This window comes from Sus scrofa, chromosome 8 (genome assembly GCF_000003025.6).
Source record: "Sus scrofa isolate TJ Tabasco breed Duroc chromosome 8, Sscrofa11.1, whole genome shotgun sequence".
In the NCBI taxonomy this organism is placed as follows: domain Eukaryota; kingdom Metazoa; phylum Chordata; class Mammalia; order Artiodactyla; family Suidae; genus Sus; species Sus scrofa.
This window is the reverse complement of record NC_010450.4, coordinates 32,775,452-32,799,940: the sequence shown is the minus strand read 5'-3', so window position 1 is coordinate 32,799,940 and position 24,489 is coordinate 32,775,452. Positions and strand designations below refer to the sequence as shown.

The 24,489-nt window shown below is 41.7% G+C and overlaps 1 protein-coding gene across 1 annotated transcript in view; it reads right to left on the bottom strand.

Annotated features, from left to right (window-relative positions):
- LIMCH1 (LIM and calponin homology domains 1) overlaps positions 7,388–24,489 on the bottom strand; it is a 359,519-nt gene continuing 342,417 nt past the window's right edge. Inside the window, 6 exon segments of the mRNA XM_021101157.1 lie at positions 7,388–10,283; positions 16,158–16,260; positions 19,281–19,389; positions 21,336–21,413; positions 23,674–23,797; positions 23,917–24,038. Coding sequence (XP_020956816.1) covers positions 10,258–10,283; positions 16,158–16,260; positions 19,281–19,389; positions 21,336–21,413; positions 23,674–23,797; positions 23,917–24,038 — 562 coding nt within the window. The 3' untranslated portion in view covers positions 7,388–10,257.

Genomic DNA, 24,489 nt, shown 5'->3' with positions numbered 1-24,489 from the left:
ATTAGATCTGTAGTTCGCTTGATAAAGATCTAAATACGAAATTCAAAATCTAAAAAACTTTTCAGAGACGGTGTAGCAGAATACATTTACAAAATTGGAGTACAGAGGCTTTTTGGTTTTTTTTTTTTTTTTTTTTTTTTTTAGGGTCGCACTCGCAGCATATGGGGTTGAATTGGAGCTACAGCTGCTGGCCTACACCACAGCCACAGCAACGCCAGATCTGAGCCGTGTCATCAACCTACACCATTGCTCGTGGCAACACCAGATCCTTAATCCACTGAATGAGGCCAGGGATCAAACCCACAATCTCATGATTCCTAACCGGATTTGTTTCTACTGCACCACAACAGGAGCTCCAGGAAGGATTTCTTAAATGAGACTCAAGAAGCACAAAACATAAAATTGTTTATATACCTGCTGGGTTAAAATTAAAAATTGACTGTTGAAAGACATAATAGGAGTTCCCGTCGTGGCGCAGTGGTTAACAAATCCGACTAGGAACCATGAGGTTGCGGGTTCGGTCCTGCCTTGCTCAGTGGGTTAACGATCAGCGTTGGTGAGCTGTGGTGTAGGTTGCAGACGTGGCTCGGATACCGCATTGCTGTGGCTCTGGCGTAGGCTGGTGGCTACAGCTCCGATCAACTCCTAGCCTGAAACTCCATATGCACGGAGCGGCCAAGAAATAGCAACAACAACAACAACAACAAAAAGAAAAAAAAAAAAAAAAAAAAAAAAAAAAAGACATAATAAAGTTTACAAGTCATATATTGAAACATTTGCAATGCATGTGATTGATCAAGGATTTAGGGTCTAGACTTTTTACAAAATCATTAAAAAGCAATAAAAACAAAAGAAAGGCCACTCACTAAGAAAAGTGGCAAAGGAAATGAAAGGTAATTCATGGACGTGAAACTGGACTGTCCAATAAATATGTGAAAATATGCCCAGCCTCATTAGTCAGAGGGATGCAAATTAAGGCCAAAAAAAAAAAAATGCTATTTCCCTTCCATCAGAAGAGTAAAAATTGGAGTTCCCCTCATGGCTCAGCAGAAACGAATCTGACTACTATCCATGAGGACTCAGATTTGATCCCTGGCCTTGCTCAGTGGGTTAAGGATCCAGCGTTGCTGTGAGCTGTGGTGTAGGTCACAGATGAGGCTCGGATCCCGAGTTGCTGTCTGTGGCTATGGTGTAGGCCTGCGGCTACAGCTCTGATTCAACCCCTAGCCTGGGAACCTCCATGTGCCGCAGGTGCGCCCCCACGCCCAAAAAAGAAAGGTAAAAATTAAGAAACCAGACATAGCATGTTTTGGGTGTAACAGAGGAAATAGGATTCTATATACTGATTTCAGGCTACATGGAGCAATCACCTTAGAAAGCAGTTATCTAATATCTAGAGAGTCTGAAGCTGCTCATTACAAAATAGAGCTTAGGGGTGAAGGGCAATCAAGTTGATACTTCCCCCCCAGCGCTTCCTGATAGCGTTCCTCTCCTTCAACACCCCCCCCCCGAATTTGCTTTCTTTAATCCTTTGCTTTGCTCTCTTAGCACATATTGCATGCCCGTAGAGACAATAATGCTTTGTTTTCTTTTTTTTTCTTTTTTTTGTCTCTTTGCTTGCTATTTCTTTGGGCCGCTCTCGCGGCATATGGAGGTTCCCAGGTTATTGGTCGAATCGGAGCTGTAGCCACTGGCCTACGCCAGAGCCACAGCAACGCAGGATCCGAGCCGCGTCTGCGACCTACACCACAGCTCACGGCAACGCCGGATCGTTAACCCACTGAGCAAGGGCAGGGACCGAACCCGCAACCTCATGGTTCCTAGTCGGATTTGTTAACCACTGCGCCACGACGGGAACTCCAATGCTTTGTTTTCTAATGTCTTTGGTATCGTAATGTATATGATCTTTGGAGTCGCGCTTCTTTCACCTAATGCTGTGGTGTGGTTTCCGCGATTCATCAAATGCATGTGCGCCCTTCGTGGCACACTCGTTTTTCACCGCTAAAGGGATGCCGTGAGGGACATTCTTGAAAATGTCCTGTGGACACCTGTGAGAGTTTCTCGAGCTTCTCGGGCTTCTCTGGAGTTTAGGCTAAGGTGTTTATGTTCCGGAAGTGAAACTGCTACATCAAGGGGTATGTTTCATCAGCTTCACCAGCCTTACCAGATAATGCAGAATTGTTTACCCATATCTCATCAGCTGTGTAGGCGTTTCCACATCCTCACGAACACGCGATGTTATCAAAGTTTACATTTTTATCAATCTCATGGGTACACAATAGCATCTCATAATTTTATGTTAGAATTTTAATTATTTTTTATTGGAGTATAGTTGAGTCAGTGTTTTGTCAATTGCTGTGCAGCACAGTGCTTTAGTTATACATTCATATACATTCTTTTTCATATTGTTTTCTGTTATGGTTTATCTCAGGATATTGAATACGGTTCCCTGTGCTCTACAGTAGGACCTTGTTTATTTGCAATGATTTTAATTTGCATTTCCTTCCTGCATAAAATTGAAAATATATATGTTATATATATATTTGCTACTCATGTTTTCTGTGAAAAGCCTGTTCATGTCTTTTGTCCACTTTTCTATTGACCAGTTCTTATTCCTATTTTGGAGTTCTTTATATGGTTTGTATACTAACTTTTTGTTGTTTATATGTGTGACAAATTTTTTTGCCTTGTGTCTTTTTAAAAAAACTTTATTTTTATGATAATTCCTTTTTTTTTAAGTGTTGTGTTCTTCAAAATTTTTATTTTCTTTTTACAGCCACACCTGCAGTATATGAAAGTTCCCAGGCGAGGTGTTGAATTGGAGCTGCAGCTGCCAGCCTACACCACAGCCACAGCAACACCAGATCCAAGCTGCATCTGTGACCTACACCAAAACTTGCGGTAAAGCTGGATCCTTAACCCACCCAGCAAAGCCAGGGATCAAACCTGCATCATCATGGATACCATGTCAGGAATTGAGCCACAGAGGGAAGTCCTATGATAATTCTTAATATCTAATTATTAATATAACTGAGTGTTTTCTATTTTGGGGGAGTTAGGGAGAGTCTTATCTTACTGCTTTCTAATTTGCATTTCTTTGATCATAAGTAGACTGAACATTTTTTATGTTTACTAGTGATTTATATTTACTTTTTGGCAGTTTTTAAAATGTGCTTTTGCCCATTTTCCTATTGATTTGCAAAGGACATCGTATGTTAAGAGTAGTAACCCTTTGTCATGTTTGTTGGGAGTATCTCCCCTAGTTTTTCACTACTTTTCTTTTAATTTTTAAAATTACTGTTATTATTTTTTACCATGTCAGTGGCATGAGGAAGTTCCTGGGCCAAGGATCGAAACTGAACCACAGCAGTGACCTGAGCCATAGCAGTGACAACGTGGGATCCTTAACCCACGGAGCCACCAGGGAACTCCTGGTTAGTCCTTATTTCAAATTTTCCTGGGCCATCACAGAATAGGCATTCTCCATTGCCTAATCAAATATTTTACTTATTTCCCAGAATGATAGCATGTAAACAAGATGCAGTGTCTCAATTTACAAAGTGTTAGAAAACATAAAATACTTTCATCCCAGCTTTTTATGGGTTTGAGAGGAATTTTTGAAGTTCCAAGATCAGAGCTTGGGACAGTAATTAATGCCGTACCATTGAGGGGGAGGGTGTTACGCCTGATGAAGGGTCTGAGAGGGGATCCCACTGTTACACTTTACTTAACTTTCAGCTGAGGCATTTTCTTTGTCTTCTTTTTTTCAGCCAAGGCATTTTCTAAACCGACAGGGCCTGCTGCCATAATTCTCTGTCTCCTTGGTGGACAATAAAGAAAAGAGATTTTCAAGGATTTCATGGACAATATCATAATTCCTGCTGAAAAAGTGAACTGCCCTGCTGAATGTATCACTGAATTCACTTATGGTGGGATGACTTTGTTGTATAGGAATCAATGTGGCGGGCCCTCAGTGTCTTCTTCCCATCAGAGTGGTTAGACAGACGCCATACCTTTGTTGAGGCCTTGGCTGTTGAGTTTGAGAGAGTGGAAGACCCGAGTTAGTCTCCCCAGTTCTGGGAGACCAGACTTGGGTTGGGGGAGGGAGGCTTTGGAGGTGTGTGTGTCAGGGAAGAGGTCAGCGGGGCTCTGGCCAGGGGTGCAGATGGCCTGGAGAGACACCTGAGCCTCCTCTCCAGCAAACACAATGGTCATGCCACCAGGGACAGCTCCAGTCTTTCATCCCAGAGTCAGAAGTCCAACCCCAATGGATAAAAATGTGATACTAAATCTACCTGAGGTTGTTGTTGTTTGTTGTTTGTTTGTTTTTTTGGCTGCACCTGGGGCATATGGAAGTTCCCAGGCCAGGGACTGAATCCAAGCTGTAGCTGCAACCTATGCCACTGCTGTAGCAATGCCAGATCCTTAACCCACTGCACTGGGCTGGGAATGGAACACTTGCCTCAGCAGCAACCCGAGCTGCTGCAGCAACAATGCTGGATCCCTATCCCAACTGCGCCACTGTGGGAACTCCTATTTGAGTATTTAGGAGTTTATAAGGATAAACTTACTATAAAAAGAGTGTTCTGGGAGTTCCCGTCGTGGCGCAGTGGTTAACAAATCCGACTAGGAACCATGAGGTTACGGGTTCGATCCCTGCCCTTGCTCAGTGGGTTAACGATCTGGCGTTGCTGTGAGCTGTGGTGTAGGTTGCAGACGCAGCTCGGATCCCGCGTTGCTGTGGCTCTGGCATAGGCCGGTGGCTACAGCTCCGATTCAACCCCTAGCCTGGGAACCTCCATATGCCGCGGGAGCGGCCCAAGAAATAGCAACAACAACAAAAGACAAAAGACAAAAAAAAAAAAAAAAAAAAAGAGTGTTCTGATCCCCATAGGAGTTCAGACTAAACCCTGCAAAGTCTAACTATGCTCAGGGCTCCGCCTCGTTGGTCTCACATGAAGTCCCAGACACTAAGGCCAGGCACAGTGGACACCAACTGAAGGCAGTTGGTGAAATATATGATCACGGAAACGCTTGCACTCATCCAGAGGAAGTGCTTACTCCTCTTCTACTCTCATCTATGAAATGGAGAGGCATACATTCATCTTCTCACATGCCACAAGAGCTTTTTGATAACTGAAACAATGTCTGCAAAAGTACAGTTGATAAGACGGTGCTAAACAAGTTGAGAAAAAAATTCTGCTTTGTGTATTTGCACACTTTTCTGTCCTTTTGAGGCATTCAGAAGAACAAAGGAAGCTCTTAAGGGGAAGGGCATAGTTCTGCAAAATGCTGAACATGGTCGGGTGCTTGTAAAATTGCAGTCTTTGATAATAATACACAAAAAATGCTACCCAAAAGTGTCATGAATTTTAGCAATATCACCTGCTGATTAATGGCCCTATTAGATTTCTCTGAATGACCCCAGACCCTCCAAAAAGAAAAATTTAGGTGGTAAATCTTTTTTTTTTTTTTTTTTACATTCTTTTATTTTTTTTTTCAGCCATACCCTCTGCATGTAGAAGTTCCTGAGCCAGTGATCAAATTCAAGCTGAAGCTGTGACCTACATCACAGCTGCAGCAATGCTGGATCCTTAACCCACTGTGATGGGCCAGGGATTGAACCAGTGCCTCCACAGAAAGAAGCTGGATCATTGTCCCGCTGTGCCACAGCGGGACCTCCTATATTCTTTTTTTTAAACATTATTTTCTGTTATGGTCTATCCCAGGAGGCTCAATATAGTTCCCTGGATGGTAAATCTTTTTGTATTAGTCAAATAAAATGATTCACAGCAGAATAAGTTAGTAGCTGATAGGAAAAGAAAGGGAAGCTTTAGCTATAGGTTGAGGACTGGTGGCCTCAGAAAAAAATTGGAGTTGTGGCTGTATTTTGTAAAATCTCACAGTTTTGGCTGGCACTGTGTGGGAAAATGTTTTGAATTATTGTCAATGTTAAAAAAGCTGGGGATTTCATGTGAAAACAATTGGTTAGAGCCAGGTAGCTGCCTCCCCCTTTAGACAGAACTGTTCTTTTTTCAGTTTGCCACAGTCTGCACCACTCTCTATTACCCTCCTTGGCTTCTCATTTACGATGCCTCAAGTCACTTGCGTTTGTAACCCCTGACTTATATAAGGCTGAAGGATGGGGAGAGAGCCTCTGTGGTCCAGGTTAGGACCCTAAAAATGAGTCCTTAGGTCTTGAAGAGAGTCAATGGGAAAAAAGCTAGTTCAACATTATCCAAGGTAAAATGTTTTTTTCTTTTTTTTCTTTTTAGGGCCACATACCACGGCATATAGAGGTTCCCAGGCTAAGGGTTGAATCAGAGCTACAGCTGCCGGCCTACAGCACAGCTACCGCAACTCTGGATCTGAGCCGTGTCTGTGACCTATACCACAGCTCATGGCAACCTCGGATCCTTAACCCACTGAGCGAGGCCAGGGATCGAACCCACAACCTCATGGTTCCTAGTTGGATTTGTTCCCACTGCGCCACAATGGGAACTCCCTACAATGTGTTTCTTTTAATAAAGACAGTCTTCATAGATGGCATGTTAGCATACTAATCTTTTCTGTTTTGAAACGCATTGTAGTTAAATAAGTTTTCGTTTAAATAACAATTAAAATGACAGACCTACTCTGGCAGCTGTTAAAACTCTCTTACAAAAGGCAAGGAATTCACTTTTCTATGGAAACAGTAGCAACTAACTGCATATTAAACTTTGTAAAAAAAAAAAAAAAGGAGCAGAATATAACTTGCAGTGGCACTTAGACTATTGCATCTTAAAATGATGGAAAGTTTCAAGGAATTTGATTGCTGTTAACCACCATCTACAAACTTAGGACACAGTGCTAGGCAAGATATGTGTGTTATTTTGGAAAGTTCACAGTATCCACAGGATGCCACAGTTTTGAAGCATGTTCTCAGATTCAACAAAGGGGAAAAAGGTCCTTAGTGAACAGACTGTTTTTACCCAGTGACAGGGAGCACTGGGGCAGTGCTGGGAAAAGTGGCAGAACACAGCAACTTTAAAGGATTTGACATGGTTTTCTCTAGCAAGTACTGGAGGTTAACCATCGTTTGGTTGTTTTAGACAATTTTCACTGACCTCTGCATGGTCTCCCCTGGTTATTGTGTGTCTCATGTCAAGGAGTTTGAATCCTTCCGTGGAAGGCATTTCCTTAGTGATTCCTACAATCAGTGAGTAACTTCTATTTGCCTTAAATAGTTGACCTCAAAATGCCTCCCTATGCAAATGCAAATATGCATCGTCACCATCCTCTGACTGTGATTCTGGATCAAAAGCTGCAAGAGAGAGAGTCTGATTCTTTTCCACCAAGTAAGAAACCCCACCTCCCGCCCCTCAAAAAAACCCAATGAAATACAAAGTTGATTTGAGTATTTTATTTATAAATGTACATTTACTATAAAAGCTGTTGCATTTTAGACAACTTTTTTTTTTCTTTTACTATTTCTCGGAGGCATTTTAGAATAAATATTTTAAATGAAGGTTAGTGTAACTGATCTAGAACATCGGCCCACCCAGAACAGTAACATTTTTTGGACGGACTCACATATAAGGGTGGATCATTTCAGCTTGTTAAGTCTTACACTGTGTATAGATAACTATAATACGTATTGCATTAACAACACTACATAGAAAGAGTGAAGAAATGTCGTGGAAGTTTGCAAGTGAAAAACAGAGTTACTCCTTTATTTTCCTTAAGAAAGAGAAAGGGCTAGCTTGTGAAATGTAAGGAAAAAAAAAAAAAAAGATCTACTTCCTCAGGAACAATCAATCATTCACTTGCCCCATCTGTTTTTTAAACAAACACATTTACATTGCAGCTCCATAGAGCAGAGCAGTTTTTTTTTTTTTTTTTCCCTGGGATCTCAAAGATTATTTGAAAGGAAATAGATCATCTTCATTACGCTGCATTGGAAAAAACAAGATCTAGTCTGCCGGAGCTGCCATGTAACAGACTCCAAATGAAATATAAATCAAATATAAATAGAAACAGTTGGCAATTAGAATTTAGAAAATGTTGGAGATTATTCTGTGCTGGTGACTATTGTTCATTATGGAGAAGCACATTTCGCAGTTGGAGAACGGGGCTTTATTTTTCTTGACTTGATTCTAGCTTCAATACATGTACAATGAGTCTCGCTAAGAAATATGTATAAATGGGTTTGTGAAACCAGAAGAGAATGTGCGATAGTCATATAATCCTTACATAACAGATGGAGTCCCGCATGTAAAAAGTATTCTATAAAAATCAGTTATGAATGATCATCTTGTATATGTTTTGCGCATCATCGGGGGTAAAGTACTCGGCTAGGATCATGCAAAGTGTAAACATCCACATTATCAAAATCTTTAATAAAACATGCAGGTGGTTAATCAAAATATTGGACTTAATCTGTACATTTGCAAAACTTTTTTTTTAGTTTTTCTATTTTTCTTTTTTTTAATCTCCCCCTCCCCCCTTGTAAAACAGCGAACACCTCTATGGGAAGTCTTGAGACCTTGGAAGTGACTTCACTTCTCTTCAAAGTACTGCATCCATAATTCATCACCGACTGTGTGCAACAGCTTTGCATTTTCTAAGGCACAATTTGTAATGAAATGATGTGTAAATTCCAATCTAACGACAGCTCATCCAAATGACAACATGGTCAAAATATCTCCAGGGGCTGAGGAAATTTCTGCACTTAACATGGAATCTGCATGCAGAGGAGCATCTAGCATGTAAATAAATAATTGCTAGCCATACTCAATAGGACACAGGAAAAAAAGGATTGCTTACAGAACAGAAAAAAACATCTACTCGATCTCCTTTAATGACTACTATTAGGAGTCTATCCAGAGTCTACATTCACAAAATGTCATCTTCACTTATTTGCCATCCTTTTAAGGCAGAATAAATAGTTCCCCTTTCCCCAGTATTACAGAAAACAGCCTGGAGATCTAAAGCATGATGCTTTCTAGTCACTTGATGCTTTTCTTGGCCAGATGAAACTCATCACCCAGGGCAAAAAAAAAAAAAAAAAAAAAAAAAAAAAAAAAAAATTAAACCCGCTCTCCACGAGAGTTCCTTGCTAAACTTCTCTGTGAGCAAGGTCCAGAATTCTTGGTGGTGAAGAGAGCTGGTTGGTGATGGAGGAGAGTGAGGGCGGGCTGGCAGGTGTCCATGAGGGTGGCCAGGGCACGGTGTGAGCGGTGGGTTCTTGCTGATCACGCGCTAGTGGCTTATCACATCATGTGCCATTGGGATTCTATGAGGATGGACTTAATGCTTTTCTTTAGCCATCTGGGCTTCAGTCCCCCCAAAGAGAACACGCAGGCAAAGCTGAGCAGTGGTCACACCCAAAGATGGGCTAATCTCGATGAGAATGGCCATCACTGACTCACGACTCTTGAGCAGATTAAACTTCCTCACCGATTTTGGTAATAAGTTGGGAAATGATGACTGAATTATGTCCCTCTGGTTTCATCCTATCCTCGGGCAATGTCCCAGAGTGTAAGTCTAGCCAATGTCGCAAGGGTTCTCTCTATTGGATGGGTCAGCCTGTAGTAATGGCATAACTTCCAAAGTACACAAAATCTAATACTAATGGTGCAATAATTTATTGGTATGACTTCCACCTCAAAAGGTAAGTAACACAAACGTTTCAGGATTACAGTATATATTATCAGGCTAGCATCTCTGCATTAAAAACAAGTTATAGCTCGGAGCTAGACAATGTGATTTTTAGTGTCTGAAATGCATTAATTGTATGCGCCTGTCTCAGAAGACTGCATGTCTCAAATTGGCATGTCCTGCATTTTCTGCAGCTCAATTCTGTAAACATAAAGTGTTTCATTCCTAGAAATGCTATTAAAAAAGAAAAACAGGTTTATTGCATCATGAATCTCATTAACTCTCAAAGAGAATAACAAATCTTAAACGGTAAGCCTGTGTGACCACACTAAGACCTTTTTAAAAAACTATTCAGGATCATCACAATTCAGTATTTTTTCTGTATATGTTGTGCAAATGCCAAAAAAAAAAATTAAAAAATTCAAAAAAAAGAAAAAGAAACCAGGAAAAACACAAACACTGTGCTGCAAAAGAACAGATACCATCTTTTAGGATAGCCTTTCAGAAATTAGATGAATGCTGAGGATCCCCTGAATTGGGGATGTTGTTAAACAGGGAATTGCCCGCGGACACCCTCAGTAAGGAAACGGTGAGTGATCTGGAAGCCTGAAAACCACATCACAAGGTTGTGGGTTGGCCAGCACCTGGGAGAAAGGAAACAGAGCAATGCTTGGTTAAAGCAGTCAACCACTCTGGCATTGGAGCTTTTAACATTTCTGAAATTAGCAGTGACCTCTGCCAAAGTCTCTTCCCTCAAGGGAGGGTAAGCCTGTGCCACCACACTACTCAAAGTGTGGTCCAGGGACCAGCAGTTTTTAGCATCACCTGGAGTTTCTTAGACCTGCAAACTCTTTTTTTTTTTTTTTTGTCTTTTCGTATTTTCTAGCGCCACACTCGCAGCATATGGACGTTCCCAGGCTAGAGGTCGAATCAGAGCTGTAGCCACCGGCCTACACCACAGCCACAGCACTGCCGGATCCTTAACCCACTGAGCGAGGCCAGGGATTGAACTTGCAACCTCATGGTTCCTAGTCGGATTCATTAACCACTGTGCCACAATGGGAACTCCCAGACATGCAGACTCTTGAGCCCCAAGCCAGAAATGAACCAGGAGCCCAGGTGATTCATATGCACTGTAAAATCTGGTTGAAATCCTCTGGATTTCACCCTAAACCCAAAACGTGTTCACCTCCAACAAGTTGTTTACTTTGTCTTCTGGGGCAAATAAGCAAGAAAATAATCTCTCTTCTCTCATTTTCTTAGGTTTTGATTTGATTTCTTTAAGAATAAATATCTTTTGAGGTCGAATCAGAGCTACAGCTGCCAGCCTACACTACAGCTGCTGGCCTACACTACAGCCACAGCAACACCAGATCCAAGCTGTGTTTGCGACCTACACCAGGGCTCACAGCAACGCCAGGTCGTTAACCCAATGAGGGAGGTCAGGCATCGACCCCAAATCCCCATGGATACTAGCTGGGTTCTTCACGCCCTGAGCCACAGTGGGAACTCTAAGAATAGATATCTTGCAGCAGAAGAATTTGACAAAATATCTATAAATAGAATTGTTGTACTTAGCAAATAAAATACGGAACACCCAATACAATTTGAATTTTAGGTAAACAAAAAATACATTTTTAAAGTATATAGCCTTGGGATATTTGGGATATGCTTGTGCTAAATCCTGAGCATGCAATATTTGCGACAAACGCATACTAAAAACAACCCCCCCCAAACAACACATTGTTTATCTGAAATTCAAAAGCATTTAACTGGGCATCTTGTATTTTATCTGGCAACCCTATCTTGAAAGGATGGTTTGAGTTCCATACGTCCTGCTGAAACCTGAACAAAGTTTCACCTTCATTTTCGGCACTACAGTTGTGATGAGGCAATTGCAACATTGGAAACGACCCCCAGGGATTTTGCGTTAAGTGCATTTCATGAGCGTGAACAATGGAAGAGACACAAAGACACAGTCATCCAACACCCAAGCACAAATGGCACCAGTTAAACGTGGGGCAGCTTGATTCTCGACAGGTAATTTGTTTTGCACTTCGGTTCCCATTTACATATGAACTTAAAAACAGTTTACATGGCTTTTAGGAATTGCATTCTAATATGCTGTTATGCAATTTTTCCTCTCCAAGAGAAAAATTTCATTGAAATGCGACTAGTTACTTGAGGAAAACAGGATTATATATTCAGATTTTATTATTCCGCACGATGACATTATTTTCTTTCGCTTAGAATGCCTATGATGTAAGCCGCCCCGCACATCTACCCATCTCCCCTCTTCTCAACTCAGATCAAAATCAAATTAAAAAAATATAGTTTTAGCCATTTTCCCATTCTTACTCTTTCATTGCATCTGGCTATATTCAACCAATTCCACTGTATTGACTGACTTTCCCCAGCCAGTTATTTTCCTCTCCCCCTATTCACTCTGAAAGTACAGTTTGTTTTTTTTTCTTTAGGACGCTGAGAAAGGATAAGCAGTATTTTCAGAAATGCTGGTCTTTCTCCCTGTCATGTATTAACTTAAAGTTTGGCCTAAAAGGATATTAACATTTAGCTGGAAAAAAAAACATGAGAGAAAAGTTAGGAAAATTCAGAAAAATCATTGGAGGGAAGGTAGCTGTTATTGCTCAATATTAAAACATAATCTGGGGAGTTCCCGTCATGGCTCAGTGGAAACGAATTTGACTAGCATCCATGAGGATGCAGGTTCCATCCCTGGCCTCACTCAGTGGGTTAAGGATCTGGCATTGCCATGAGCTGTGCAGTAGATTGCAGATGCGGCTCGGATCCTGAGTTGCTGCAGCTGTGGTGTAGCCAGTAGCTACAGCTTGGATTGGACCCCTAGCCTGGGAACCTCCATATGCCACACTTGTGGCCCTAAAAAGACCCCCCCCAAATGAAGCTATAATAATTAATACTGATACTAGAGAATAAATAGGTTAATGAGCCCTAATAAAATACTCAGGAATAGACTCAAATATGTATGGGAACTTAGTTTATGAAAAAAGCTGGCATTTCAAATCAATAAGAAATTAGTTATTCATTAAGTTATAGTCATATAATTGGCTAATTGGAAAAAAAATAAAGCTAATGTCTACCTCATTTCTTACTACCAAATACATTCCTGATGCCCACATGTTTACATGCCAAAAAGAGAACAAAAAACAATTCTAGGAGAAATCTCAGCTAAATTTATCTGTACCCTTGGAGTAGTGAGAGTTTTTCTAAGCAGGACACAAAACGCAGAATCCAAAAAGGAAAAAAAAAAAAAAGAAGAGATATGTTTAATTACCTAAAATGAAAATCTTTTCTATGAAAAAAACAACACCAAGTGGGAAGACCAATGCTAACTCTCAAAAGTAGTAAATATAAAATAAAAGGAAAATATCCTTAATTTACAAAGAACTCATAAATATCAACTGCCAGTAGAACAATGGGCAAAGGACTAGGAAATATAAATGTTTTAACAGGAAAAAAATAAATGATGAACAAACCTATGAGAAGATGTTTAAACTCATGTATAAAGACTACAGATCAAAGCCAAGAGTTGCTTTTTTTTTTTTCCTCGCCTGGCAGAGAAAAAAAACTTTTAATAGTTTGATGATGTCCAGAGCTGACATAAGGATGGAGAGAGAAAGAGGCTCTCTTATATGCTTTGCAAGAAGTGTGCACTTTTCTGGAAGATAATTAGGCAAGCTGCCTGAAAATTTAAAAAGTACATGCTTTTTAACTCAGCAGTCTCACTGCTGGGAACGGACCCTGTGGAAATGCTTTAAAATGATCATCAAGACATACATACAAGGATGTTCACTGGGGCATTTAAAAAATAGTATAAAAAAACTGGAAATTACTCAAGTGCTCATTTATAGAGCATTAAATTATGCTAAGTCCACACAGTGGGACTGTATGGAGCTATTAAAAAACCATTAAAAAGAATGAGGAGAAAGAACATGTAATATGGAAAAATTGTCAGGATATATCATTAAGTTAAAAACAACAGCAACAAAAATTAAGTACCACTGTGGCTACGCCATTACTTTTGTGAAATAAAACCCAACACATATGCAGGTATATGTGTGACACATACGCATCTATGTGTGTATGTGTAGTGTGTGTACACATACAAATATATGTGCTGCCTCTTTTCCCGAGAAATTAGTAGAAAAATCAGTATGGTTAACTTTGAGAATTTTAATTTGGTATCTCTAAACAAGCCAATTTTTCTAAACTTTTACCAGTTATAATTTCTATTTATTCTTTTGATTACTGATTTTGGTTATGCAGGCAGAGAGATAATGGGCCTTTTGCTTTCTTGTTGGTACCTTGGCATTCTAAAAAACATCCTAGTAAAATATCGCATCAAAAATATTAAACACACGAAGAAAAAAAATCATTTTATCTTTAGTCTACCTCCAATCACCTTATTTTTCATCTTACAAGACAGGTACAGGCACTCCACACACAGGTCTTGCCTTCAGATTTGGAATTGAAAGCAGTTAATGCCCTTTGCATTTGTATATACAAGAGAAAGATTGCTGGCCTAGATCTGAAAAGATTCCAAAAGAAATGACCTGAATCCGCCTAACTTTTCAATTAAGATAAAAATCTGGATGAAAACAAGTCACTGTCACGCAGAGGTGGGTTCAGGTTTGTACTTTGCTGGTATCCTTCAAGCACTTCGAATTATGAAAGAAATTCAGATTTACAGCACTTTTCAAATCTGGCTCAACAGGCCTGCGACCCAACAGCGCCCTCTTGTGGTTCTATGACTCACATTCAGTAGGTCACAGGGGTTGCAAAAAACTAATTTTTATGTTAGATAATAAACAAAAATCAGTTCAAATCCCGGGGCAAAAGGGTTTAATTTTGGAGTTCCCATTGTGGCGCAGCAGAAATGAATCTGACTAGTAACCATGAGGTTGCCGGTTTGATCCCTGGCCTCGCTCAGTGGGTTAAGGATCCGGTGTTGTGTGAGTTGTGGTGTAGGTTGCAGACCTGGCTCTGATCTGTTGTTGCTGTGGTGTAGGCCGGCAGCTGTAGCTCTGATTCAACCCCTAGCCTGGGAACCTCCATATGTCGCAGGGGCGGTCCTACAAAGCAAAAAAAAAAAAAAAAAGTGTTTAGTTTCCCTTTTTAATGTATAAAAACAATACAAACAAATAAAAATATAGTTTAAATAGAATATAATTATATACTATATATGTATTCATGTATGCATGTATATATATACATAGTATACCATTTATCCCATATTTTTATATGTATAATACATAGTATAAAAGTTAATGTCTATATTTAATACTAATATTTAGTCCAGTTTGATGGCAGCAGCTCTAAGTTGGGACTGTTCAGACCCTAAGTCAAATGTATATCATCGATTGAGACCATCAAAGTTTGATTACATTTTTATTTCCCATCATGTTAAAACAGACACACCTTCTTCCAAATTTACTAAATCTATAGCTATAAAACAACTTAGTTTCAATTTTTACTCTTAAAATCTTGTCTTGCAGATTCAGAGACTACAAAAGTGCCGCTTCGTTAATTTGAGAAATAAAAAAAAAATCTTGAATTTAACTTCATCTCTTCACTCTCATTTTTTAAAAGCGTTTCTGACTGGTGAATGTGAATAGAAGAATCAACCTGCCATCCAGGTTATCCACCAGAAGGTTATCCTCCATACTTAATGATGAGCAATGAGAACGGATTCCAAGGCCAGCCACTAGCGAGGTTCAGATTTTCTGAACAGCAGCTGGGCAACAGCACCCCCTGGTGGCTCCCCCAAATAACATGCACTTTCTATGGTAGGAGGTCCAGACCAAGATGGGAGGGCAGGCTGCACAAGGGAGCCTCAAGGCAGCACATACTGGATCCGTTCTGATTAGCATGTATTGAGGTATTTTGGAGGAGGGCATGGATTCACCAAGGAGGAGAACTCGCCATTTTGCCTCTCAAAGAACTTTCAACTTAGTTGGGAACAAGCCCACATTATTCTGTAAAACTTCTGAATGCAGGCATGTAGATACCGAGGAGGTGGTGCTGGATTTGATGAATGGTGGAGAATCATTCTTCACACTTGAACCACCCTCCAAATGCTGCTGGTCTTCTAAAGAGATGCCTCAACGAATGAAGAGGGTGTCAGAGATGTTGTATTAGCCGAGTATTTTGCCGAACTCTCTATGGTGAACTCAGGCCATGTCAAACCTGGTCTGCTGTTTTGTCTGCTGGTGTATTAATGTCCTTCTGGATAAAAAGGATTTGGCCACATTGTAACCGTAACTTCCAGGAAGAAATGCGTGGTAAATAATTGTTTATTTTATTGTTTATTTATTATTTCTTTTACCTGGATGCTAATAAATCCTTCGGGGTGGGATCGCCAACTGATGGGAAGAAATAGTTGCATTCCTAAATTGCATCCTATGAAAGGCACATATGCTTGCGCTCATTCATCTCAAGGTTACCTCCCGCCCATGCCCGACCCCCGGCTCAGGACTTACTTCTGGATCGCATGTAGCAATCGTTACAATTTAGAAGACCATTGCGAATCCTAACATCCGTCCCGCTCACTGCATCTCCAAGCTGTCCTTTGCAAATTCCACACTGTAGGGGAGAAAAAACAGAGGTTACGAGATGCATAAGGAATTGTTTCTTTACTTTTTAAATTTATTTTTATGTATTTTTGGTCATGCCTGTGGCGTGCAGAAGGTCCCAGGCCAGGGACTGAACCCCGTGCCACAGCTGTAACCAGAGCCACAGCAGTGACAATGCTGGGTCCTTAACCTGCTGAGCCACCAGAGAACGCCAGGAATTGTTTCTTTATAATGCTTAGCTGTTATTCACATGAATAGCATAATAATCACTTCTACAACCTCTACAGTTGTTGAGTGTCTACTCTGTGTTAGATGTTGCAACAAGCGTTGACTTCCAGCAACAATATACTTTCAGCCTTTTATCCTAACTCCTGGCATTCTGCAGAGAAGGACACCAGTTCAGAGTCGTTAGTTGACTCGTCCGAGGTTATGACAGTGGTATCGGGTTGATCCCAAAGCCTATCATACCAGTTCTCAATCAAGGTGGAAGGACCGTTTTGAACCGATTAAATCTAGTGGTTTTAAATAAACACATGGCCAATGGATTATATATTGAAACTTGCCTCTGAGTACTCTTCAAATGCGTCTCAGCATTGTCGCTAAGTTCTACCTGACCGAAATTATTGGGAAATAGCTTTTCCGCTTGATGTTTCCACGTTAAAGGTGGTGATACCTAGAGGAACTTATCTGCCGAGTGCAGAAGGAGGCTGCGGGGATACACTGTACTGGCGCAACCAGAGAAGGGGGCCGTGGGGGTTGGTTCACGCCAGCTTCTTGCAGGGATTAGGGGGCATCATCATCATCCAGCCCAGGAAAACAGGGGCAGCCCCAGACTGATGCTCGCAGGTCACCTGAGGCAGAGGGAGGCTTCATCCAAATGATGTCACAAGCTGCATCTACATCAGAAGGGTAGGGGATGCAGCTAAGAGGTGATGCACTTTCAAGCATCAGGTCAGCTGCAGGCAGCGAGTGATGAGAGGGAACAAAGGCCCTGACAGCTAAGAGAAGTCCCCTATCTGTTGAGAATCTGCAGACTCTTTGCCACCTTGATTCTTTTGAGTTCTGGTAAAATTGCTGAGAATAAACAGTGGTCTTGGAACATAGTATTTTGGTATTACCACGAAACTTTAGAAAATATATACTTTGAGCCTCCAAACACTCCTAGACAATTTAGGATATACCTTATCTATGATAATTTTACAATATGAATGTTATTAACTCTAGTCTAATTAGTATCAGTATTGTGTTTTGTCGATGATAATTTTTGGTTTCTAGTGATTTCTGACATTGTTAAATTCATAATTTGGGGACAGCTTCACTCACTTTCTCTCAGCTTATAGGTAAACTGGGAAGTTTCGTTTTCGTTTTGTATTGTTTTAATTTTATGGCCACACTCATGCTATGTGGAGGTTCCCAGGCCAGAGACTGAATTGGAGACACAGCTGTGGCAACGCTGGATCCTTTCAACCCACTGCACCATGCTGGGAACTCCAAACTGGGAGTTATTTGAAATCCTTGCATTTACTTTGTAGGGGAGGGGGCAAAACAAAAAACAAAAAACAAAACAGGACAGAAGTTCCTGTCATGGCGAAGCAGAAACGAATCCAAGTAGGAACCACGAGGTTGTGGGTTCCGATCCCTGGCCTCGCTCGGTGGGTTAAGGATCTGGCATTGCTGTGAGCTGTGGTGTAGGTCGCAGATGTGGCTCGGATCCTGCATTGCCATGGCCAGACAGCTGTAGCTCCGATTTTGACCCCTGGCCTTGGAACCTCCCTATGCTGCGGGTATGGCCAAAATCCAAGAAGGACAAAGAAAGCCTGTCAGAATTATAAAGAGAAAGGAAGGATTCTTTTTCAGAGAGAGAAGGTTTGGCTTCAAAAATGATGTATTGATTTAAAACACATTCGTGGGTGAAAGAAGGAGATGCTGATGGCGTCTGACTTGTAAATTTTATAATACACCAGACATGAGGGGTCAGCTCCCCTGTTTATCAGCAGGAGTTTGGGGACTAGAATTCAGGTCTCCTCATTTTCAGTTTTCATGAATTCATTCAGCTAAAAATATTTAGTGATAACACCTCGGATAGCGACAGAGGAACCAGAGAGATGAGCCAGACAGACATGGTCCCTGACCTCATAGAGCTTGTTGTTTATGAGAGGAGATGATAATTAATTCAATAGAGAGTGATGAGGACCACAGAAGGTTCTCTAAGGACCTGTGACAAAGGCAACTTGGTGTGGCAAGCAGGGCAGCTTCTCGAGGGAGTGGTACTCGGTCTGTGATTACAGACATACTGCTTTGAAGACCTACAATTTTGCAACCAGCCATAACCTCTTCATGGGCACAAAACCTTCCATTAGATCAAAGACCAAAAAAACTCTGAATTCTCACAAGCATTTGAGAAGCAGCAAAGATGTTATCTTCCAGAGTTCCTGTCGTGGCGCAGTGGTTAACGAATCCGACTAGGAACCATGAGGTTGCGGGTTCGGTCCCTGCCCTTGCTCAGTGGGTTAATGATCCAGCGTTGCTGTGAGCTGTGGTGTAGGTCGCAGACATGGCTTGGATCTGGCGTTGCTGTGGCTCTGGCGTAGGCCGGTGGCTACAGCTCCGATTCGACCCCTAGCCTGGGAACCTCTATATGCCGCAGGAGCGGCCCAAGAAATAGCAAAAAAAAAAAAAAAAAAAAAGATGTTATCTTCCAAATGGGTCCCTTTGGCGTTAAAAGAATCTGACGGCTGGCTGTCCCCCAGGCCGGGGTTCTCGGCCGCCTGTTAGAGTGTGGACTCTTTAGCAACAAAAACTGTTTTACAAAAACACGTCGTCACGCAAACCTGTTTTGCTTCCTCTGAAGCCAACATCCCAGAGGGATGCAGGGTAGGAGCGCTTTGCCTGGATGGATGGACCCCCCACGCACTTCTGGGCGATCCAGAGTCGAGGGGCCTCACGAGCAAAGGCCGTCGGGACTTCCAGGAGGTTTTCCTCCAAGGCCATCCCGAGACTGGGCTTAGGGAGGAGGCGGTGAAGACATACCCTGAAGCACTGGATGTGGAAATAGAGACTGAGGGTCTCGATGATCATGGCAGCTCCTTTACCCAACGGGAGCCCGCACGAGGAGCACAGCTTCTTCCCACTTATAGACCTAAGTGGCGAAACACACATCATGAGAAGCTGTTCCATTTACCGTTGTTGGTCAAACACACAAACCTGGAGCCTCATGCAAAAAAAAAAAAAAAAAAAAAACAAAAAACCATGGGTTTTTTAAAACATCATGAATGAAATGACAGTTACTGAATGATGAGTAGGGATTAAGCATTAGATATAAGATGCAGACAATTGACAGAGTCAATATAATAGGCCTGTGTGTGTGTGTGTGTGTCTGTGTGTGTGTCTGTGTGTGATTCTGTTGGTTGTTATAAAAAGTTCATGTCAGAGTCTATTCAACAACAGTGATCAAATGCCTTGAAACGACTCGATGTATTTATCACGTTTCCTTAGGTTCCTAAATGACATTCAAGTTTAGCTTTACTAACATTTCAATGTTGGGTTAAATTTTTCTGTAATTGTTCATTGGCTCACCGGGGCATTTCTTTTTTATTTATTAAAAAAATTTTCTGGAGTTCCCGTCGTGGCGCAGTGGTTAACGAATCCAACTAGGAACCATGAGGTTGCGGGTTCGGTCCCTGCCCTTGCACAGTGGGTTAACGATCCGGCGTTGCCGTGAGCTGTGGTGTAGGTTGCAGACGTGGCTCGGATCCTGCGTTGCTGTGGCTCTGGTGTAGGCCGGTGGCTACAGCTCCGATTCAACCCCTAGCCTGGGAACCTCCATATGCCGTGGGAGCGGCCCAAGAAATAGCAACAACAACAACAACAAAAGACAAAACAAAACAAAACAAAACAAAAAAATTTTCTGGGCATTCCCCTTGTGGCTCAGGAGTAATAAACCCAACTGGTATCCATGAGGATGTGGGTTTGATCCCCGGCCCTGAGCAGTGGGTTATTGATCTGGCGTTGCTGTGAGGTGTGGTGTAGGTCGCAGATGTGACTCGGATCCCACGTTGCTGTGGCCGTGGTGGAGACCGGCAGCTGTAGCTCCGATTTGACCTCTAGCGTGGGAACCTCCTTATGCTGCAGGTGCAGCCCTACAAAGAAAAAAAAAAAAATTCTGGTTGTTGTTCAAAAGTTAAGAGGAGACAGCCCAATAGCTGCCAGGCAGCTATGGGATTAAATCTCTGCTGTCACCTAGTTCTGGGATTTGGTGTGAAGAACTCACATTGGTTTCTGTTTCACCTGCCTTAGCCAGGATGGCTGCCCTCTAAGGCAGCTTTCCCACCACTAAGATCAGACAGCAGTGATGCCAGCTGTCGGGACAGCGCTTAGAATTACCTAAGAAATCTTAAAATAGGCACTATCATTTGGATGCAAACAGGATACCAAGAGACAGAAGAAACAAAAGGAAGGCAAGAGAAAAAAGGAAGAGCTGCCCTTAGCAAGCTCTATTTATTAGGATTTCCCTCTTATCCAGTAGTTAAATGAAATTTCTAAATCAAAGAAAACCTCTGGGTACTCAGTAGTTTGTCTCTCCAGGGGATGGAGCTCAGGCAGCTTTTAAGAATGTCACGGGGCCCAATTAATGTCCATATGCAATCATTAGAGAGCTTGAGTGGAGTCAGAGGAAGGATGAGGTTTCTCTCCTCAGCCCCCGCCTGGTTCCCTGTACGAGCCATCGGCACATCCTGCCTTGAAGGACCCAGCTGTCTTGGAGGGAAAGGCGCCGACTTAGGAGCCCAGCAACTGTCTGGTGGATTTTATTATTAGATTATAGGTTCCACACAATGTAATTAAAGCCCCATGGCCACGGCCATGCCAGCGTCACACACTTGGCTCTTTGGATCGTGGGCTGATAGTCTTTAGAGGGATGAAGATGTGCTATGTGTGTTTCACTCTCGCCTGTGTGGGTAGGAAGAGACTTGGATGGACAGATGGACAGATCGCTCACGATCACCTGGCGAGCATGGATTATGACTGTGCTCCGCAGGCTCTAATCAAAACAAAGCAGCCCCAGCAAGGCTTGCTGACCTCTTGTACCTGTTTGGTGACTGGCCAGGAGGGGTAGGGGAGCAGGGGGACAAGTGCCCAGCCTGGAAGTTCTCTCGAGGGCTTTTCCTATAATATGGGAAAGGAGCCAGACATCATGACAAGTAAAGAGAAGCCCAATCCCACAAGAAAAATTATTTTAGATAAGGAAAAAAATAAAAACCCTCTGTTCCCTTGACAACCAAATAAAAGACCACAGTGTGTCCTAGTGGTAATTTTTAATAAAGACAAAAAAAAATTCTGCCTAGCAAATTGTGCAGACATTGGCTGTTATCAAAACCAGGCTGGCCTTGAAGTTCCCATCGTGGCGCAGTGGAAACGAATCTGACTAGTATTCACGAGGATGCAAGTTCGATCCCTGGCATTGCCACAAGCTATGGTGTAGATCACAGATGCGGCTCGGATCTGGTGTTGCTGTGGCTGTGGCTGTGGCTGTGTCTGTGGCACAGGTTGGCAGCTGCGAGCTCCAATTCAACCTCTAGCTTGAGAACCTCCTTATGCCACGGTTAAGGCCCTAAAAAAGACAAAAAATAAAACAAAACAAAAACATGCCCCCTCCCAATAGGCTGGCATTGTTGAACAGAAAATAGTTAAAATTGCACGCTGAGTTAGACAAATATAAAAGGGGTGGGAGGGGAGAGCTGAGGGGGGATGTAGAGACGAGCTCTTGAAGAGACCCCAGACATAAGGGCAGGGCATAGGAGGTCTTTGCAGTGAGGTGGTTTCCATTCCTGTTCATAAATTTGTATGGGTGCATGTGATTCGGGGTGATGTTCAAAACATCTAATAATCACTACATCATGAGTACAAAGCAGAACGGTCCCCAGCCAGCACCTGCTGGCATGGATTTATAGGTGCTATTGGTTACACATGAGCCCTGTCTGTGATTCAGCTGTCAGTTCTGGGCTCTTGCTTTTAAAAGTTAATTTCATTGGTAAAGAAAGGAATAGAACTCAGAAAAGAACAGGGAAAAAGAGAAATGCCAAAATAGAGGCCAACAGAGTGTAGAGCCATCAATTTTGTAACTGCTTTAGAAATAATTCCCTGAGCCCCTGACCTCCCACCCCAGACAGAGCTGGTCTTCTCCAAAATATCAGCTGTTCACGGAGTACCCTAAATTATAAGGACCATTGCTTTAGAAAGAGTTGAAAATCACCACGATGACAAATAACTCTGATTCCTTCTATGTGATTTGACCTTCTATTAATTCTGCGTGTCATCTAGACAGAGAGAAATGAAATTGGATAGACCTAAGAGAAAAGGGGGCAGTAGCTCAAAACTGTATTGAAAAAAAATGTGACAAGGAAAAGACGATAAAAAGATGAACTTATAGAACAACTTATTGTCGTCATTATCCCTGCCCACACTGTATAGTACTTATTATTTGCCAGACACAAAACCCTATGAAGTAGGTACTACTATGATTTCCATTTTATACATGAGGAAACTGAGGCAGAGAAGGATCAAGCATCTAGCGCAAAGTTCTAGGCAGGCAAGTGACAGAGTTGAAATTCTGAATACATTTGGTCTGGATTCAAAATTGTGGCTCCAGGTAGAATGACTGGTTAAAATATAGTGAATACTATCTTTTAAAAACCGATTATAAGGAACCTCTGGCTCAATTATGATCTTATCTTGGAACTGTGGTTTCACTTTGAATCCCTTTACCATTCATCCAGACAAGTACTTTACATAGCAGTTATTTAATTTCTGCGAGCCTCAATTTCCTCATCTGTAAAATGGGAACAAACACCTAATAACATTATTGGGAGAGTTCGAGTTAATGCATAAAAATAAGAGGAAAGAGATATATGTAAACCCTTCAACACAGTGCCCGTTATACTGACATGCATCAAAAATGATGGCAATAATTTTTATTGTAAAAAATACAACTGTTACAAAAATAGAATAGAGCCTGGGGTAGTCACTCAAGGGGAAAGAATGATAAGGAAAGGAAAACATTTTTTTTCCCTTGAAAGAACATTTATCCATAGGCTCTGAAACAATTTAATTCACTTAAATAAATTGCTGATGCAATAGGCTTGCAAAGTCTTTCCAATGTTTGTATTTGTGGGTTAAAAACATCACTTTGCCTCTGTTAAGTTGCGAAATTCCAAGTAAATATTTACTTGCCAGGAAGAATGTCCCAAATTTCTATAAATATGTGTCACTTGTCAGTGCCAGTAATGGAGTGAAAGCACAAAAACGCTGCTGACATCCTGCCATCTCATATGTTTTCATTTCCCCCTTCTTAGTCAAAAAAAAAAAAAAAAAAAAAAAAGAAGGAAAAAAAGAAAGAAATTCCACATTCATGTTTTTGGTTACTCACTTCCGCCTTTCACTCGGAGATTCAATCTGATGGTTAATGCTTTTGTCCAACGGAAGAGTTTTTGGCTTCACATCTTCTAAAATGTGCATTGGTGGGTTTGATACTTGCTGATTCTGCGATGGATCTGAGGCCAAGTAAAGATCATGTACTTAGATACATCTGTCTGTATCACAGGGCGGGGTGTTTGGGGGGGGGGGGTCTTACAATAATTGAAACATGGGGGTTGGTCTTTTCCACTCTTACCCTGAGCTGGCTGTGGGTTCATCCCACAGTGTGAGGCCCCAGCTTCTGCATCCAGCTGATGGTCCTGATAGATTCCTTTTGATGCAGGGTTCTCCGAATGAGTCAAGACTCCTTGAGTCAGGCTGTTAAAATAAATAAACGTATTTCAGAACAGAGATACAAGCAAGCAAATGAAACTTATAGATCCTATCCCTTAGGTCAGGGAAGTACTAGTTACAATCTGAGAAAGGAAACAGGGCTAACTAAATCTTTATTTTCTTTGTTGTAAACTAGATTTAAAATGGATTAAAAATACTACAAAATGCTGTGCATTTTCATTATCCATCAATTCAACAAACTCGAAAAGCCATCATTTCTTTTTTTTTTTTTTTTTTTTTTTTTTTGGTCTTTTTTGCTATTTCTTGGGCCGCCCCTGCGGCATATGGAGGTTCCCAGGCTAGGGTCGAATCGGAGCCATAGCCACCGGCCTACGCCAGAGCCACAGCAACTCTGGATCCGAGCCGCGTCTGCAACCTACACCACAGCTCACGGCAAGGGCGGATCGTTAACCCACTGAGCAAGGGCAGGGACCGA